General features: G+C 43.5%; 1 protein-coding gene and 3 gene segments (V, D, J or C); all 4 read right to left on the reverse strand.

Annotated features, from left to right (window-relative positions):
- LOC118210508 (M1-specific T cell receptor beta chain-like) overlaps positions 1-19,223 on the reverse strand; it is a 128,818-nt gene that overhangs the window by 48,490 nt on the left and 61,105 nt on the right. The window lies entirely within an intron of this gene.
- LOC118211127 lies at positions 5,048-14,310 on the reverse strand. The segment is given in 5 exon segments: positions 5,048-5,254; positions 6,502-6,770; positions 8,600-8,715; positions 13,014-13,054; positions 13,191-14,310. Coding segments are annotated over 5 exon segments (480 nt in total).
- On the reverse strand, positions 9,866-10,993 carry LOC118219578. The segment is given in 2 exon segments: positions 9,866-10,443; positions 10,545-10,993. Coding segments are annotated over 2 exon segments (354 nt in total).
- Positions 11,730-12,654, reverse strand: LOC118214563. The segment is given in 2 exon segments: positions 11,730-12,184; positions 12,286-12,654. Coding segments are annotated over 2 exon segments (360 nt in total).

The raw sequence follows: 19,223 nt of genomic DNA on the forward strand, positions 1-19,223 counted from the left end.
TCTCTACACCCCTCCCTCCAGCAGGGTGTACAGTATGTGGTTAATAGGGGTTATTGTCGTGTAGCGTCGCTGTTCTGGGTTAGCGTGCAATACTAGAGGCGCAGAAATACACAGCCGAGTCCCCCACCGCCAAATCCTTTATCTGCAGAGACGACTTCTTCACTTCAGGACGCTCCATCGCGTATTTGGATGCGTTGAAGGGCGGCTCTATGTTCACATTGCCTTTGTTGATAGAATACGCAATCAAACGCATTCCTCTGCCACTGTCCTGCCTGTACCAGTACATATAGATGTAGTTAGCATCGTCGTGTTCACAGTGCAGGGTCTCGGACTCAGTCCCCGTGAACATCTCTTTCTGTTTCTGCAGTATTGTGACTCCATCGGAGGACTCTGTGAAAGAAACAGGAAAGTATTTAATCACAGAAGTCTTCAGCTCCACATGATTTGGTAATTTTTTATAATAAAGTAGTTATTTGTTAGAGAACTCTTACTGGTACTGAAGAGCAATGCCACAAATACATAAAGTAGCTCCATGTTATCCAGGGTGGAGGGACGTGGTGTGGACAGCCTGATAGCTTCCTCTAGTCTATTCCCTCTCTCGGCTATTCTGTTGAACAATGTCACAAATAGACCTCAACACACATTGTGATTATGAGCATCAACGTAGAGCTCATCACACGATCTAATAACAAGTGATAACGGAAGTCAACGCAGTCCTCTGACTGGTATCATTAACAAAAATGCTTTTTTCAAAAGTGCAGATGGCTTTTTCAAGTCCTCACAGTGATTAACTTGTTGTCTCTTCCTTCTTCCTGTCTCTGATGTTCTCTTTCTTGCATCTTTCTCTCTCTCTCTCTCTCGCTCTTTCTCTCCCTCCCACTCTCCCTCCCTCGTTTCACAGAAGGACTGTCAGTGGGTACAAGAAATTATGTCACGAAGAGTTCTGTCCCCACAGTTACATTGATTGAGCCCATGGAGTAAAGATATGAGCATTTTGGAGGGTTAAATATTCAAACATTTTCTTCAAGGTCTGCACGTATAAATATTCATGCACGTATTTGAAACTGTCGAATGCAAGTTCCATTTGTGGTTTGTTGAATGAAGAGTTTGAACAGGTCAGTTACTTTCAGACTGTCAATAAGGAGATGGTGCTTGAAGAAGTACCTGAGAAAAGGTGATACTTCTGCTCACCATCCAGCCCTGCTGGTGCAGAAGTTAAAATTCTTATTGGCAGAGGAACTTTAAATAGAAGTTCTGTTTTTCATACTGAAGCTCTCATATTATTAATTTAATTTACAATGTATTTGATACTATAGGATCATGAAAAGGCTTCAATGTTGAACAGAGTGAGTAAGTTTCAGTAAGTGGACCCGGGAGTCTTGCACTCATAACATATACACAATTTACAAGTTGTTTTTGTATAACTACAGTATTTCTTATATATTATGTTTTCTATATTGTCTGGATTGTTTCTATTGTATTTATTTTATTAATTGTCTGTTGTCCGTAAAGTTTTACATTGTCAGGAGACACCACATAATAAGATTCTCCTAGCACGTTTTGCACTGTTAACCCTTTTACCTTCAGACAAAACTTGACCTGAATTGAACTGAGCTGAGCTGAATTTGGGGTGAAGCCAAGGGAGGGACGGGTGCAGCACGGAGGCCTGTGCCGTTAGTGAGCTCAGCAGCTGTACAGCGGGAGGAGGCCCCTCCCTCCAGCAGGGTGTACAGTATGTGGTTAATAGGGGTTATTGTCGTGTAGTGTCGCTGTTCTGGGTTAGCGTGCAATACTAGAGGCGCAGAAATACACAGCCGAGTCCCCCACCGCCAAATCCTTTATCTGCAGAGACGACTTCTTCACTTCAGGACGCTCCATCTCGTATTTGGATCCGTTGAAGGGCGGCTCTATGTTCACATTGCCTTGGTTGATAGAATACGCGATCAAATGCATTCCTCTGCCTCTGTCCTGCCTGTACCAGTACATATAGTAGTAAGAAGCATCGTCGTGTTCACAGTGCAGGGTCTCAGAATCAGCCCCCATCCTCGTGAACATCTCTGGTCGATTCTGCAGTACTGTGACTCCATCGGAGGACTCTGTGAGAGAAACAGGAAGGAATTTAATCACAGAAGTCTTCAGCTCCACATGATCTGCTATTTGTTTTTGTAATAAAGCAGTTATTTGTTAGAGAACTCTTACTGGTATTGAAAAGCAAAGCCACAAATACATAAAGCAGCTCCATGTTATCCAGGGTGGAGAGACGTGGTGTGGACAGCCTGATAGCTTCCTCTACTCTATTCCCTCTCTTGGCTATTCTGTTGAACAATGTCACAAATAGACCTCAAAAACACATTGTAATTATAGGCACCAGTGTAGAGCTCTGCACATTATATAATAACAATTGATAAAGCAAGTCAACACAGTCCTTTGACTGGCATCATTAACAAAAATGCTTTTTTCAAAAGTGCAGTTTGCTTTTTCAAGTCCTCACAATGATGAACTTATTGTCTCTTCCTTTTTCCGGTCTCTGATGTTCTCTTTCTTGCATCTTTCTCTCTCTCTCTCTCTCTCTCTCTCTCTCTCTCGCTGTTTCTCTCCCTCCCACTCTCCCTCCCTCGTTTCACACCAGGACTTTGTCAGTGGGTACAAGAAATTATGTTACAGGGAGTTATGTCCCCACAGTTGCATTGACTGGGCCCATGGAGTAAAGATCTTAGGATTTTGGAGGGTTATATATTTGGACATTTTCTTTAAGGTCTGTATGTATAAATATTCATGCACGCATTCAAAGCTGTTGAATTCAAATTCTGTTTTTCAGTTGTTGAATGAAAAGTTTTAACAGGTCTGTTACTTTCAGAATGTTTATTTAAGGAGATGGAAGCATGAAGGTGTTTGAACATGTACCTGAGAAACGGTGCTTCTGCTCAACTTCCAGCCCTGCTGATGCAGAAATTTAAATTCTTATTGGCAGAGGAACTTCAAATAGAAGTTTTGTTCTTCATATTGAAGCTCTCATTTTTATGAATGAAACAGCTGACATGTACAATGTATTTGACACCTCAGGATCATCAAAAGGCTACAAAGATGAACAGAGTGAGTAAATTTCAGTCAGTGGAACTGGGAGTCTCACACTCATCACATATACAGAATTTACAGGCTGTTGTTGAATGAAGAGTTTGAACAGGTCAGTTACTTTCAGACTGTCAATAAGGAGATGGTGTTTGAAGATGTACCTGAGAAAAGGTGATACTTCTGCTCATCACCCAGCCCTGCTGGTGCAGAAGTTAAAATTCTTATTGGCAGAGGAACTTTCAAAAGAAGTTCTGTATTTCATACTGAAGCTCTCATATTATTAATTAAATTTACAATGTATTTGATACTATAGGATCATGAAAAGGCTTCAATGTTGAACAGAGTAAGTAAGTTTCAGTAAGTGGACCCGGGAGTCTTGCACTCATCACATATACACAATTTACAGGTTGTTTTTGTACAACCACAGTATTTCTCATATATTATGTTTTCTATATTGCCTGGATTGTTTGCATTGTATTTATCATATTAATTGTCTATTGTCCGTAAAGTTTTACATTGTCTGGAGACACCACAAAATAAGATTCTCCTAGCACCTTCAGCACTGTTAAACCTTGCCCCTTCAGACAAAACTTGACCTGAATTGAACTGAGCTGAGCTGAATTTGGGGTGGAACCAGCGGAGGGACGGGTGCAGCACGGAGGCCTGTGCCGTTAGTGAGCTCAGCAGCTGTACAGCGGGAGGAGGCCCCTCCCTCCAGCAGGGTATACAGTATGTGGTTAATAGGGGTTATTGTCGTGTAGCGTCGCTGTTCTGGGTTAGCGTGCAATACTAGAGGCGCAGAAATACACAGCCGAGTCCCCCACCGCCAAATCCTTTATCTGCAGAGACGACTTCTTCACTTCAGGACGCTCCATCGCGTATTTGGATGCGTTGAAGGGCGGCTCTATTGTCGCATCGCCTTTGCTCCCAGAGTACGCTATCAAGCGCATTCCTCTGCCACTGTCCTGCCTGTACCAGAACATATAGAAGTAAGTAGCATCGTCGTGTTCACAGTGCAGGGTCTCGGACTCAGTCCCCGTGAACATCTCTGGCCGTTTCTGCACTACTGTGACTCCATCGGAGGACTCTGTGAAAGAAACAGGAAGAAATTTAATCACAGAAGTGTTCAGCTCCACATGATCTGGCAATTTTTTATAATAAAATATTGATTTGTTAGAGAACTCTTACTGGTACTGAAGAGCAAAGTCACAAATACATAAAGCAGCTCCATGCTATCCAGGGTGGAGGGACGTGGTGTGGACAGCCTGATAGATTGCTCTAGTCTATTCCCTCTGTCGGCTATTCTGTTGAACAATGTCAGAAATAGATCCCAGCACACATTGTGATTATAGGCATCAAAGTAGAGCTCAGCACATTATCTAATCACAAATGATAAAGCAAGTCAACGCAGTCCTTTGACTGCCATCATTAACAAAAATGCTTTTTTCAAAAGTGCAGTTGGCTTTTTCAAGTCCTCACAGTGATGCACTTGTTGTCTCTTCCTTCTTCCTGTCTCTGATGTTCTCTCTCTTGTATCTCTCTCTCTCTTTCTCTCTCCCTCCCTCCCTCCCTACACCCCTCCCTCCAGCAGGGTGTACAGTATGTGGTTAATAGGGGTTATTGTCGTGTAGCGTCGCTGTTCTGGGTTAGCGTGCATAACTAGAGGCGCAGAAATACACAGCCGAGTCCCCCACCGCCAAATGCTTTATCTGCAGAGACGACTTCGTCACTTCAGGACGCTCCATCGCGTATTTGGATGCGTTGAAGGGCGGCTCTATTGTCGCATCGTCTTTGCCTATAGAATACGCGATCAAACGCATTCCTCTGCCACTGTCCTGCCTGTACCAGAACATTCTTAAGTAAGTAGCATCGTCGTGTTCACAGTGCAGGGTCTCGGACTCATTCCCGGTCTTCGTGAACATCTCTGGCCGTTTTTGCAGTACTGTGACTCCATCGGAGGACTCTGTGAGAGAAACAGGAAGGAATTTAATCACAGAAGTCTTCAGCTCCACATGATCTGCTATTTGTTTTTGTAATAAAGCAGTTATTTGTTAGAGAACTCTTACTGGTACTGAAGAGCAAAGCCACAAATACATAAAGCAGCTCCATGTTATCCAGGGTGGAGGGAGGTGGTGTGGACAGCCTGATAGCTTCCTCTAGTCTATTCCCTCTCTCGGCTATTCTGTTGAACAATGTCACAAATAGATCTCAACGCACATTGTGATTATAGGCACTAGTGTTATGCTCAGAACGTTATCTAATAACAAGAGATAAAGCAAGTCAACGCAGTCCTCTGACTGGTATCATTAACAAAAATGCTTTTTTCAAAAGTGCAGTTGGCTTTTTCAAGTCCTCACAGTGATGAACTTGTTGTCTCTTCCCTTTTCCGGTCTCTGATGTTCTCTTTCTTGCATCTTTCTCTCTCTCTCTCTCTCTCTCTCTCTCTCGCTGTTTCTCTCCCTCCCACTCTCCCTCCCTCGCTTCACACCAGGACTGTGTCAGTGGGTACAAGAAATGATGTTACAGGGAGTTATGTCCCCACAGTTGCATTGACTGGGCCCATGGAGTAAAGATCTTAGGATTTTGGAGGGTTATATATTTGGACATTTTCTTTAAGGTCTGTATGTATAAATATTCATGCACGCATTCAAAGCTGTTGAATTCAAATTCTGTTTTTCAGTTGTTGAATGAAAAGTTTGAACAGGTCTGTTACTTTCAGAATGTTTATTTAAGGAGATGGAAGCATGAAGGTGTTTGAACATGTACCTGAGAAACGGTGCTTCTGCTCAACTTCCAGCCCTGCTGGTGCAGAAATTTAAATTCTTATTGGCAGAGGAACTTCAAATAGAAGTTTTATTCTTCATATTGAAGCTCTCATTTTTATGAATGAAACAGCTGACGTGTGCAATGTATTTGATACCTCAAGATCATCAAAAGGCTTCAAAGATGAACAGAGCGAGTAAATTTCAGTCAGCGGAACCGGGAATCTCACACTCATCACATATACAGAATTTACAGGCTGTGTGTGTATAACTCGGATATTTCTTGTATTTCATTTTTTGTCTGGATTGTTTGTATTGTATTTATTTTATTAATTGTCTGTTGTCTGTAAAGTTTTACATTGTCAGGAGACACCACATAATAAGATTCTCCTAGCACTTTTGGCACTGTTAAACCTTTTACCTTCAGACAAAACTTGACCTGAATTGAACTGAGCTGAGCTGAATTTGGGGTGGAACCAGCGGAGGGACGGGTGCAGCACGGAGGCCTGTGCCGTTAGTGAGCTCAGCAGCTGTACAGCGGGAGGAGGCCCCTCCCTCCAGCAGGGTGTACAGTATGTGGTTAATAGGGGTTATTGTCGTGTAGCGTCGCTGTTCTGGGTTAGCGTGCAATACTAGAGGCGCAGAAATACACAGCCGAGTCCCCCACCGCCAAATCCTTTATCTGCAGAGACGACTTCTTCACTTCAGGACGCTCCATCGCGTATTTGGATGCGTTGAAGGGCGGCTCTATGTTCACATTGCCTTGGCCAGGAGAATATGCCATCAAATGCATTCCTCTGCCTCTGTCCTGCCTGTACCAGAACATATAGTAGTGGTTAGCATCGTTGTGTTCACAGTGCAGGGTCTCAGACTCATTCTCGGTCCTCGTGAGTATCTCTGGCCGTTTCTGCAGTACTGTGACTCCATCGGAGGACTCTGTGAAAGAAACAGGACAAAAATTACTCACCAAAGTGTTCAGTTTCATATGATTTGTTAATTTTTTATAATAAAGCAGTTATTTGTTTGAGAACTCTTACTGGTACTGAAGAGCAAAGCCACAAATACATAAAGCAGCTCCATATTATCCAGGGTGGAGGGAGGTGGTGTGGACAGCCTGATAGCTTCCTCTAGTCTATTGCCTCTCTCGGCTATTCTGTTGAACAATGTCACAAATAGATCTCAACGCACATTGTGATTATAGGCACCAGTGTTATGCTCAGAACGTTATCTAATAACAAGTGATAAAGCAAGTCAACGCAGTCCTCTGACTGGTATCATTAACAAAAATGCTTTTTTCAAAAGTGCAGTTGGCTTTTTCAAGTCCTCACAGTGATGAACTTGTTGTCTCTTCCTTTTTCCGGTCTCTGATGTTCTCTTTCTTGCATCTTTCTCTCTCTCTCTCTCTCTCTCTCTCTCTTGCTGTTTCTCTCCCTCCCACTCTCCCTCCCTCGTTTCACACCAGGACCGTGCCAGTGGGTACAAGAAATGATGTTACAGGGAGTTCTGTCCCCACAGTTGCATTGACTGGGTACATGGAGTAAAGATCTTAGGATTTTGGAGGGTTATATATTTGGACATTTTCTGTAAGGTGTGTACGTATAAATATTCATCCACACATTCAAAGCTGTTGAATTCAAATTCTGTTTTTCAGTTGTTGAATGAAAAGTTTGAACAGGTCTGTTACTTTCAGAATGTTTATTTAAGGAGATGGAAGCATGAAGGTGTTTGAACATGTACCTGAGAAACGGTGCTTCTGCTCAACTTCCAGCCCTGCTGGTGCAGAAATTTAAATTCTTATTGGCAGAGGAACTTCAAATAGAAGTTTTGTTCTTCAAATTGAAGCTCTCATATTTATGAATGAAACAGCTGATGTGTGCAATGTATTTGATACCTCAAGATCATCAAAAGGCTACAAAGATGAACAGAGTGAGTAAATTTCAGTCAGCGGAACTGGGAGTCTCACACTCATCACATACAGAATTTACAGATTGTTTGTATAACCCGATATTTCTTATATTTCATTTTTTGTCTGGATTGTTTGTATTGTATTTATTTTATTAATTGTCTGTTGTCCGTAAAGTTTTACATTGTCAGGAGACACCACATAATAAGATTCTCCTAGCACGTTTAGCACTGTTAAACCTTGCCCCTTCAGAATAAACTTGACCTGAATTGAACTGAGCTGAGCTGAATTTGGGGTGGAACCAGCGGAGGGACGGGTGCAGCACGGAGGCCTGTGCCGTTAGTGAGCTCAGCAGCTGTACAGCGGGAGGAGGCCCCTCCCTCCAGCAGGGTATACAGTATGTGGTTAATAGGGGTTATTGTCGTGTAGCGTCACTGTTCTGGGTTAGCGTGCAATGCTAGAGGCGCAGAAATACACAGCCGAGTCCCCCACCGCCAAATCCTTTATCTGCAGAGACGACTTCTTCACTTCAGGACGCTCCATCGCGTATTTGGATGCGTTGAAGGGCGGCTCTATGTTCACATTGTCTTTGCTCCCAGAGTACGCTATCAAGCGCATTCCTCTGCCGCTGTCCTGCCTGTACCAGAACATATAGAAGTAAGTAGCATCGTCGTGTTCACAGTGCAGGGGTTCGGACTCATTCCCGGTCCTCGTGAACATCTCTGGCTGTTTCTGCAGTACTGTGACTCCATCGGATGACTCTGTGAGAGATACAGGAAGGAATTTAATCACAGAAGTGTTCAGCTCTATATGATCTGGTAATTTTGTATAATAAAGCAGTTATTTGTTAGAGAACTCTTACTGGTACTGAAGAGCAAAGCCACAAATACATAAAGCAGCTCCATGCTATCCAGGGTGGAGGGACGTGGTGTGGACAGCCTGATAGCTTCCTCTAGTCTATTCCCTCTCTCGGCTATTCTGTTGAACAATGTCACAAATAGTTTCCAGCACACATTGTGATTATGGGCATCAACGTAGAGCTCAGCACATGATCTAATAACAAAGGATCAAACAAATGAACGCAGTCCTTTGACTGGTATCATTAATAAAAATACTTTTGTCAAAAGTGCAGTTGGCTTTTTCAAGTTCTCACAGTGATGAACTTGTTGTCTCTTCCTTTTTCCTGTCTCTGACGTTCTTTTTCTTGCATCTTTCTCTCTCTCTCTCTCTCTCTCTCTCTCGCTGTTTCTCTCCCTCCCACTCTCCCTCCCTCGTTTCACAGAAGGACTGTCAGTGGGTACAAGAAATGATGTCACGAAGAGTTCTGTCCCCACAGTTATATTGATTGAGCCCATGGAGTAAAGATCTTAGGATTTTGGAGGGTTATATTACATTACATTACATTACAGATATTTAGCAGACGCTCTTATCCAGAGCAACTTACACAACTTTTTACATAGCACTTTACATTGTATCCATTTATACAGCTGGATATATACTGAAGCAATGCAGGTTAAGTACCTTGCTCAAGGGTACAACGGCAGTGTCCTTACCCGGGATTCGAACATACGACCTTTCGGTTACAAGCGCAGTTCCTTACCCACTGTGCCACACTCCGTCCTTATATATTCAAACATTTTCTTCAAGGTCTGTACGTATAAATATTCATGCACGTATTTGAAACTGTCGAATACAAGTTCCATTTGTGGTTTGTTGAATGAAGAGTTTGAACAGGTCAGTTACTTTCAGACTGTCCATAAGGAGATGGTGTTTTAAGATGTACCTGAGAAAAGGTGATACTTCTGCTCACCATCCAGCCCTGCTGGTGCAGAAGTTAAAATTCTTATTGGCAGAGGAACTTTAAATATAAGTTCTGTTTTTCATATTGAAGCTCTCATATTATGAATTAAATTTACAATGTATTTGATACTATAGGATCATGAAAAGGCTTCAATGAACAGAGTAAGTAAGTTTCAGTAAGTGGACCCGGGAGTCTTGCACTCATCACATATACACAATTTACAGGTAGTTTTTGTATAACTACTGTATTTCTTATATATTATGTTTTCTATATTGCCTGGATTGTTTGCATTGTATTTATCATATTAATTGTCTATTGTCTGTAAAGTTTTACATTGTCAGGAGACACCACATAATAAGATTCTCCTAGCACGTTTAGCACTGTTAACCCTTGCACCTTCAGACAAAACTTGACCTGAATTGAACTGAGCTGAGCTGAATTTGGGGTGGAACCAGCGGAGGGACGGGTGCAGCACGGAGGCCTGTGCCGTTAGTGAGCTCAGCAGCTGTACAGCGGGAGGAGGCCCCTGCCTCCAGCAGGGTGTACAGTATGTGGTTAATAGGGGTTATTGTCGTGTAGCGTCGCTGTTCTGGGTTAGCGTGCAATACTAGAGGCGCAGAAATACACAGCCGAGTCCCCGGCCGCCAAATCCTTTATCTGCAGAGACGACTTCTTCACTTCAGGACGCTCCATCATGTATTTGGATGCGTTGAAGGGCGGCTCTATGTTCACATTGCCTTTGTTGATAGAATACGCGATCATACGCATTCCTCTGCCTCTGTCCTGCCTGTACCAGTACATATAGTCGTGGTTAGCATCGTCGTGTTCACAGTGCAGGGTTTCGGACTCAGTCCCCATGAACATCTCTGGCCGTTTCTGCAGTACTGTGACTCCATCGGAGGACTCTGTGAAAGAAACAGGAAGGAATTTAATCACAGAAGTGTTCAGCTCCATATGATCTGGCAATTTTTTATAATATAGTATTGATTTGTTAGACAACCCTTACTGGTACTGAAGAGCAAAGCCACAAATACATAAAGCAGCTCCATGTTATCCAGGGTGGAGGGACGTGGTGTGGACAGCCTGATAGCTTCTTCTAGTCTATTCCCTCCCTCGGCTATTCTGTTGAACAATGTCAGAAATAGATCCCAACACACATTGTGATGATAGGCACCAGTGTAGAGCTCAGCACATGATCTAATAACAAAGGATCAAACAAATAAACGCAGTCCTTTGACTGGTATCATTAATAAAAATGCTTTTGTCAAAAGTGCAGTTGGCTTTTTCAAGTTCTCACAGTGATGAACTTGTTGTCTCTTCCTTTTTCCTGTCTCTGACGTTCTCTTTCTTGCATCTTTCTCTCTCTCTCTCTCTCTCTCTCTCTCTCTCTCTCTCGCTGTTTCTCTCCCTCCCACTCTCCCTCCCTCGCTTCACACCAGGACCGTGCCAGTGGGTACAAGAAATTATGTTACAGGGAATTATGTCCCCACAGTTGCATTGACTGGGCCCATGGAGCAAAGATCTTAGGATTTTGGAGGGTTATATATTTGGACATTTTCTTTAAGGTCTGTATGTATAAATATTCATGCACGCATTCAAAGCTGTTGAATTCAAATTCTGTTTTTCAGTTGTTGAATGAAAAGTTTGAACAGGTCTGTTACTTTCAGAATGTTTATTTAAGGAGATGGAAGCATGAAGGTGTTTGAACATGTACCTGAGAAACGATGCTTCTGCTCAACTTCCAGCCCTGCTGATGCAGAAATTTAAATTCTTATTGGCAGAGGAACTTCAAATAGAAGTTTTGTTCTTCATATTGAAGCGCTCATTTTTATGAATGAAACAGCTGACATGTACAATGTATTTGACACCTCAGGATCATCAAAAGGCTACAAAGATGAACAGAGTGAGTAAAGTTCAGTCAGCGGAACTGGGAATCTCACACTCATCACATATACAGAATTTACAGGCTGTGTGTGTATAACTCGGATATTTCTTGTATTTCATTTTTTGTCTGGATTGTTTGTATTGTATTTATTTTATTAATTGTCTGTTGTCCGTAAAGTTTTACATTGTCAGGAGACACCACAAAATAAGATTCTCCTAACACCTTTGGCACTGTTAAACCTTTTACCTTCAGACAAAACTTGACCTGAATTGAACTGAGCTGAGCTGAATTTGGGGTAGAACCAGCGGAGGGACGGGTGCAGCACGGAGGCCTGTGCCGTTAGTGAGCTCAGCAGCTGTACAGCGGGAGGAGGCCCCTCCCTCCAGCAGGGTGTACAGTATGTGGTTAATAGGGGTTATTGTCGTGTAGCGTCGCTGTTCTGGGTTAGCGTGCAATACTAGAGGCGCAGAAATACACAGCCGAGTCCCCCACCGCCAAATCCTTTATCTGCAGAGACGACTTCTTCACTTCAGGACGCTCCATCGTGTATTTGGATGCGTTGAAGGGCGGCTCTATGTTCACGGTGCCTTGGCCAGGAGAATATGCCATCAAATGCATTCCTCTGCCTCTGTCCTGCCTGTACCAGAACATATAGTAGTGGTTAGCATCGTTGTGTTCACAGTGCAGGGTCTCAGACTCATTCTCGGTCCTCGTGAGTATCTCTGGCCGTTTCTGCAGTACTGTGACTCCATCTGAGGACTCTGTGAAAGAAACAGGACAAAAATTACTCACCAAAGTGTTCAGTTTCATATGATTTGTTAATTTTTTATAATAAAGCAGTTATTTGTTTGAGAACTCTTACTGGTACTGAAGAGCAAAGCCACAAATACATAAAGCAGCTCCATGTTATCCAGGGTGGAGGGAGGTGGTGTGGACAGCCTGATAGCTTCCTCTAGTCTATTCCCTCTCTTGGCTATTCTGTTGAACAATGTCACAAATAGATCTCAACACACATTGTGATTATGGTCATCAACGTAGAGCTCAGCACATGATCTAATCACAAACGATCAAACAAATAAACGTATTCCATTCACTGGTTTCATTAATAAAAATGCTTTTTTCAAAAGTGCAGTTGCCTTTTTCAAGTCCTCACAGCGATGAACTTGAGGTCTTTTCTTTTTTCCTGTCTCTGATGTTCTCTCTCTTGTGTCTCTCTCTCTCTTTCTCTCTCCCTCCCTCCCTCCCTACACCCCTCCCTCCAGCAGGGTGTACAGTATGTGGTTAATAGGGGTTATTGTCGTGTAGCGTCGCTGTTCTGGGTTAGCGTGCATCACTAGAGGCGCAGAAATACACAGCCGAGTCCCCCACCGCCAAATCCTTTATCTGCAGAGACGACTTCTTCACTTCAGGACGCTCCATCGCGTATTTGGATGCGTTGAAGGGCGGCTCTATTGTCGCATCGCCTTGGCCACCAGAATACGCCATCAAACGCATTCCTCTGCCGCTGTCCTGCCTGTACCAGTACATTCTGTAGTAGCTATCATCATCATGTTCACAGTGCAGGGTCTCAGTCCCCGTTCTCGTGAATACCTCTGGCCGTTTCTGCAGTACTGAGACTCCACTGGTGGACCCTGCGAAAGAAAACAGGACAGAGTCAGTCACTACCCATCACTGGAGTGTTCAGTCACTCAAGAATCGGCCACTGCGTGCGATTTGGTTATTGTGGATAATAACGGAGGCGGTTTTCCATGTAAGAGGACCACATACTTGTACCGAAGAGCACAGTCGCAAGCAGCACATGAAGCAACTCCATTTTGTCCAGGATGAAGGACAGTGTTGTACGTGGGCCACCTGACTGCTCTTCTTATCTCTTCCCTCTCTCGACTCTGCCCTTGTTAGATATCCTGCTGAACACACATTATAACTACAGGCACCAATTTAGGGTGCAGCTCAAGTGATCTATTAACAATCAAATGAACATAAACAGTCCACTGGTATCAAGTCAATGGGATCAAGAATGTTGTGGCTATATGAATACTTATCTGTTGTTAACTCTTTGTTTTCTTTCTTTTTTGTCTCTTGTTCATGTACCTTTCTCTGGTTCTCTCTCTCTCTCTCTTTCTCTCTCCAGTGCATGTTTCATACCTTTCACACCTCTATTGTGTCAACAGATAGAGGAAGTGATGTCACAAGGAGTCCTGTCCCATCAGTTTTTGAAAGTTGTTCATTGGACTTTGCACATACCTGAGCAGTCAAATAAAAAAATTCTGTTTGCTGCGAGCTGAATGGAACATTTAAGCACGTATATTACTTTCGTAAGTTCTTTTAGCAAGGTGAATGTCTGAAAGTGGTTCAAAACATTGCACTGCAAATATCTTTTCTTGATAAATAGCGCCCTCAGTCGGAAGCATAATTTTTTAATATTAGCTTTTTTTTTTGACGTAAAGAATCTGTCAGAGTGGGATGTAAGCTATTTAATATGGACTTTTCCTTGATTAATAGTTGCCTGAGGCCTATGCCGATCATTTCAGTGTACATAAAATTATTTATGACTGACCACTTCACTTGTGTGCCCAGAGATAGTGTTGCTTATTTTTTGCACTTTCCCCTTATTTTGCCAAACAGTCGTGATCCAGTTGAAGTTGTCGCTTCATTATAGTACACACAACTGGAAAGGAAATGTAATAACTGAATTAATTGTTTTGGCTTCCATCACTTTGCTCAGCTGCTTGTACGGTAACATTTGCTAGAGCAGTTGGTGCAGGCAGATAATTCATGAAAGTACATTGGTTTTAGCAATCTGAAGGATATAATGTACATGTCCATGGGCGACATAGGGCGACATAGCTCAGGAGGTAAGAGCGGTTGTCTGGCTGTCGGAGGGTTGCCGGTTTGATACCCGCCCTGGTTGAAGTGTCCCTGAGCAACCTAACCCCTAACTGCTCTGGTGAATGAGAGGCATCAATTGTAAAGCGCTTTGGATAAAAGCGCTATATAAATGCAGTCCATTTACCATTTACCATTTACATATATCTGACTGGCTGGTTCGATGAGGCTGGCAAAGTCACTGTGAAGTGCCGTGACAGTACAGTACAGTACAGTACAGTACGTGGGAGGAGCGGGTGAGCTGTTCAGCAGCACGAGACCACAGCGCTTTCCTGACTGCGCCAGCTGTCGCGTCCCCACAAACCGTCGCTGTCGCCACCCGCCCCCCCGCCCCGCCCGCCCCCCCGCCCCCCCGTCGGCTTCTTGTACGGCGACTCCGCCGCCGCGTGGCACCGTGACTGGCCGCGCAGTAGTAGGCGGCAGCGTCCGCGAGGGTCAGGTTGGAGACCCGCAGGTCGAAGCGGTTCTCCGCGGTGGCGAGGGACACGGAGAACCGGTCCGTCTCCCCGGAGGTGTCGTACTCCTTTTTTAGGAACTCGATGGGCGCCCCGGCCCGGGCTTGCCTGTACCAGTACATGGTGTAGCTGCTCATGGAGAGCCCGGCAGCCATGCTGCAGCTCAGGGTGACTGTGTCTCCGGGCGAGGGGGTCAGGTGAGCCTCAGTCTGCAGCACCACCGGGCTGGAGGACACCCCTGCTGGAGAGAACAGAACCGTGAAGCGTTACATTTCCCGGAGGATGGGGCCGTAGGGCCCCCCCCACCCTCCTCCCCCAAAAATATTGATAGGGGGACTACATTCACACAACCAGCTTTGCTGCTGAAATTGGTGTGTAAACTGCCAGGGAACACCTGCGACTGCACGCAATTTAGCTTCGTAGGATTTGTAGAATTAAACGGTGGACACCTTTACGTTGCGTTTACTTTCAACAGTGCCCTTAAACGTGTCGGTCAGTGCACCGAAAAAATTAGAAGTGTTTTTTTTTCCCGAAAAGAAACAGAATTCTGCCTCACTACGTACGTGAGAGCAAGGCAACGAGAAGGCAGAGGGCCGCCGCTGGAAACATGCTCCGAGACTCTTCTTCAAGGCGGCCGGCTCGAAATGCGGAGCAGGGCATCCTGTGCTCCACGGAGGAAACAGGAAGTGAAAGTAATAGACGTGGGCGTTTCCTTCTGTGTGACAGAAGAGCCCGTGCCAGGCGTGCCACCCGAGAGCCCGTGGCTTGGCTTACGAATAACCTTTGACCCTTGTGATTACACCTCCCAGTGTTACAGCAGTACATAAGATAAGGGAGATAAGACAGCAGGAATCCAGAAATAGAAGTACTCCATATACGTGCGGTAGACACTGCCAAAAAAAGAAAAGAATGAAAAAAAAGACAGAATATTATTCCAAAAGGGAACGGTTCTGGTGTATTTTCCTGGTATGGTTTAGGTGCATTCTTGTTCTTAGAAGGCCAGGCTGATGTTAATCATTACTCAATGCCACCGAGCGATCACCTTCAACCTGTCTTTAATGCATTGATCTCCTGCAGGGTGTCCTGCAGAGCATGACTTGTCACCTCGTGTTTTTTGGAAGGAGAGCGATCCGTGCGAGTCTGAGGCACAGTTCTTCGTCCTGCATCTCAAGTCTGAGGCCCGCCCCGAGGCACCAGTTGGCCTAATCTGTCTTATTTATAGTTGCCCCACCCCATGGACCTGACATGTGGTGCAGCATTTGCATTTTATGCACATTACCGTAGTTTATACAAGAGTAGTTTATATGATGATTAAACTGCCTGACTACAGTACAATTCGCCAATGTGATGGTTCAGTTCATTTTTCATATGGGACTGTTTTTCCTGCAAACTCTTTACCGGTGTAAAACTGTATACTGTATGTACTGAGGGGTTATCTTAGTCAATGATCTTCTCTGTATTCTACCGTTGCATCAGTGGTATCAAGTAGAAAAAAACTGCTGCTGAATTTAAAAAAAAAAGCAAACTAGTAAGCCTCAGTTGGTTTTCCTGTTTGCATGCGTGTGTGTGTGCTGTGTTTTTTTGCAAGGGAACAGTGCGGAGGTAGAGCACCGTGCTTGACTGGCTGCACAGAAGTACTCAGCGGAGTCTGCCATCGTCACATTGGAGATGAGCAGGGAACCCTTCTGGACCGACTCTCTCCTCAGCTGGAACCGCGCCGCGAACGGGTCCTCGTAGGTGGGCTGTCCTGTGCTGTAGCCAAATCCGATCAGGCGGAGGGCTCTGCTTCGCTCCCGCTGCTCGTACCAGGACATGACGAGGAGGCTGCTGTCGTCGTGGCTGCATGCAATCTCCACTCGCTCGCCTGGGCGCGCGGTGCGGACAGGAACCTGCTCGTCAAACTTGACGCCGTTTGCCAGACCTGTGGCAAAAAAAGAAAAGAAAAAGTAAAAGAGAGACCTCTCTCAAGCTTACTGTACAATGACAAGAGCAGCTTTGGCTACGTCGGATTGCCCTAACACGGGCTACACGAAAGGAATCAGTTTCAAAACATAATTTGTTATTATGTTAGTGATTCCTGTCTTTTTGAGTGCCTCACATGGAAACAGGTAGAAGAGGACTGCGCATCTTTTTGCAGCTCTGAACATCTTTGACTGCTGTGGAGTATCTCGTTCATGCGATTTCCATGCAACACTCTCTCGCTTTCTTTCGTGCATGTCGTTTGCACACCACCACTTCCTGTTCATTACGAATAACCGTGCCATGATCGATCCACCCCCCTGTTGGAATACAGTGGCTCAAAACAAATAATTGATTCTATTGTTGTAAACAACTTCCTGTTATAAGGCTTTTAAATGCAAGTTGTGGTTGTTTAATTATTACATTCAGTTCTTGATGTCAAATTTCTCCTATTAGTTATCTCACCAAAAGCGTCTAATAATTTTACCAGAAGTCTGACATGTTTTATGTTTTAATTTATCCCAAAAATAAAATAATAATTTTTATAATAATAGTTACACTCAATAATTCTTGGGGTTCAAGCAAATGTTGTGTTGTCCATGTGCTCTTACTGATGGAATGGACTGCTACCTGTACATCAGCTTTTAGACTGACTTGATAATGTAGTGAATTTTACTTATCTTTAGGGAATTCAGCATGATGTAGTGTCACCTTGCCAACTTTTATGAATATGGTACGGAGTGTGATCCCTTCTGTGGAGCAGTACAGTAACTTTGTCGCCTCTGTGAATGAACATTGATTTTTAAAAATACATTTTTTAATGTTAGGAACTCTCTAGCACCACCATGTGGCCTTTAAAGGTGAAATGTTACTGCAGTGAGATCTTCTGTGATCATCTAAAAAGTTGTTTGATATTCATCAAACCATCGAAAGAGGTACAAGCATTTACGTGAAAAACCACGGCAACTTGCATGGTCAACTCTAATCTTAACTCTAACACAAATTTTTGACTTAGCAGTCGTTTGTCATTGATTGTGGATGATCCTTTTTTACTTTCGGGAATGAAGACTATAGCCTTATGTATTTTGATATTTTTCACTGAATATACATCCAAATACACATATTTCATTGAAAGAAACTGTTCATTTTTCTTTAAAAAAAATATGATTTAAAGGAAAACCCGCATATCACATGACTCTCAGAACTAGAAATAGAGTTTATGGTTGCAATTAGGATTACAGTTAACAATTTGATTTAGTTATCAATGAATCAATTTAGCTATCAAGCTAATTCCGAGGCATTTACTAAGTGTCCCTTTAAAATAAATAAATAAATAAACATGGCAAGTGTTAGGGTTTAGGCAATATTAGGGTTATGTTTAAAAGCAAGGGAAAGGGTTATTGCAAAGCTTAATCATTTCTTTTGGATGTTCCAATTTCTTTTTCAATTTTGGGATACAAATCTATACCTTACCAACTATTTTGACATTTTTCCACTGAATACATTTCCCATAATAATTCACATACACAACATTTTCTTGTATTTATTTAATTGAATTAAAGAATTGGGTTAGGTCAGGAATGTGCCAAGAGGATTGAGGCAAGATTAGGGTTATGTTTAAGAGCAAGAGAAAGGGTTAGCCATTGATTTTGGCTGATCCAAAGTATTTCACAATAGCCCAATGTTTTTGACAATCAACCACTTATCCACTACATTATTTCATAATAAATGGCTGACCAAGCATTTTCTTGTATTTCACTGAATTCACTGATCGATCGATCGATTGATTGATTGATTCATTCATTCATTCGTCGTGGACATTTTTACACTTATTACTTTATTTTCATTTAACATCCTGAATTGAATGAATTGAAATGGAACCCTGAATTCAGCAGGACGGGGGCTTTCAGAGCGGGTGGGAAATGCATTGTGCTTGATTTGGGGGGTTTTCTGCCGAACCGAGAGGAGACGCACAGCACTGTGTTTTACTGACAGCGCAGAAATACACCCCGCTCTCCTCAGCCGTCACCGCCGACGACTTCAAAAAGCCCTCCTTCTCTCCGTCTCCGCTTACGTTGAAACTTCCAAATTCAGTGTACGGTTGTTTAAAGCTTAGGTAGCCCTGGAGTTCGAGGCCTGCTCCGTCCGTCTGCTTGTACCAGTATAATTTGTCGAAGTTCTTGTCGTCGTGACTGCAGGTCAGTGTCACGGCTTCCCCGCGGTGGAGCACAAGCTCGGGCGGAGACTGCAGAACCGTGATGCAGACGACCGAACCTGTGGAAAGACGGCGGTGAGGGACGGATTGTAAGTCACAGTTAAACACACGAACTGATTGCCAGACACAGTTAAAACAAACAAACAAACAAAAAACATGACGTTAAAAAAAAAAAAAACCAATTCTGACCACAGTAGTAAAAGTGCATCTTACTTGAAAGACAGGCTAGTGACAAGGTGAATCTAATCACATTCACAATCATGCTGGCTCCCTGGGCTACAGAGA

The sequence above is a fragment of the Anguilla anguilla genome, chromosome 1 (genome assembly GCF_013347855.1).
Source record: "Anguilla anguilla isolate fAngAng1 chromosome 1, fAngAng1.pri, whole genome shotgun sequence".
Classification (NCBI taxonomy): Eukaryota; Metazoa; Chordata; class Actinopteri; order Anguilliformes; family Anguillidae; genus Anguilla; species Anguilla anguilla.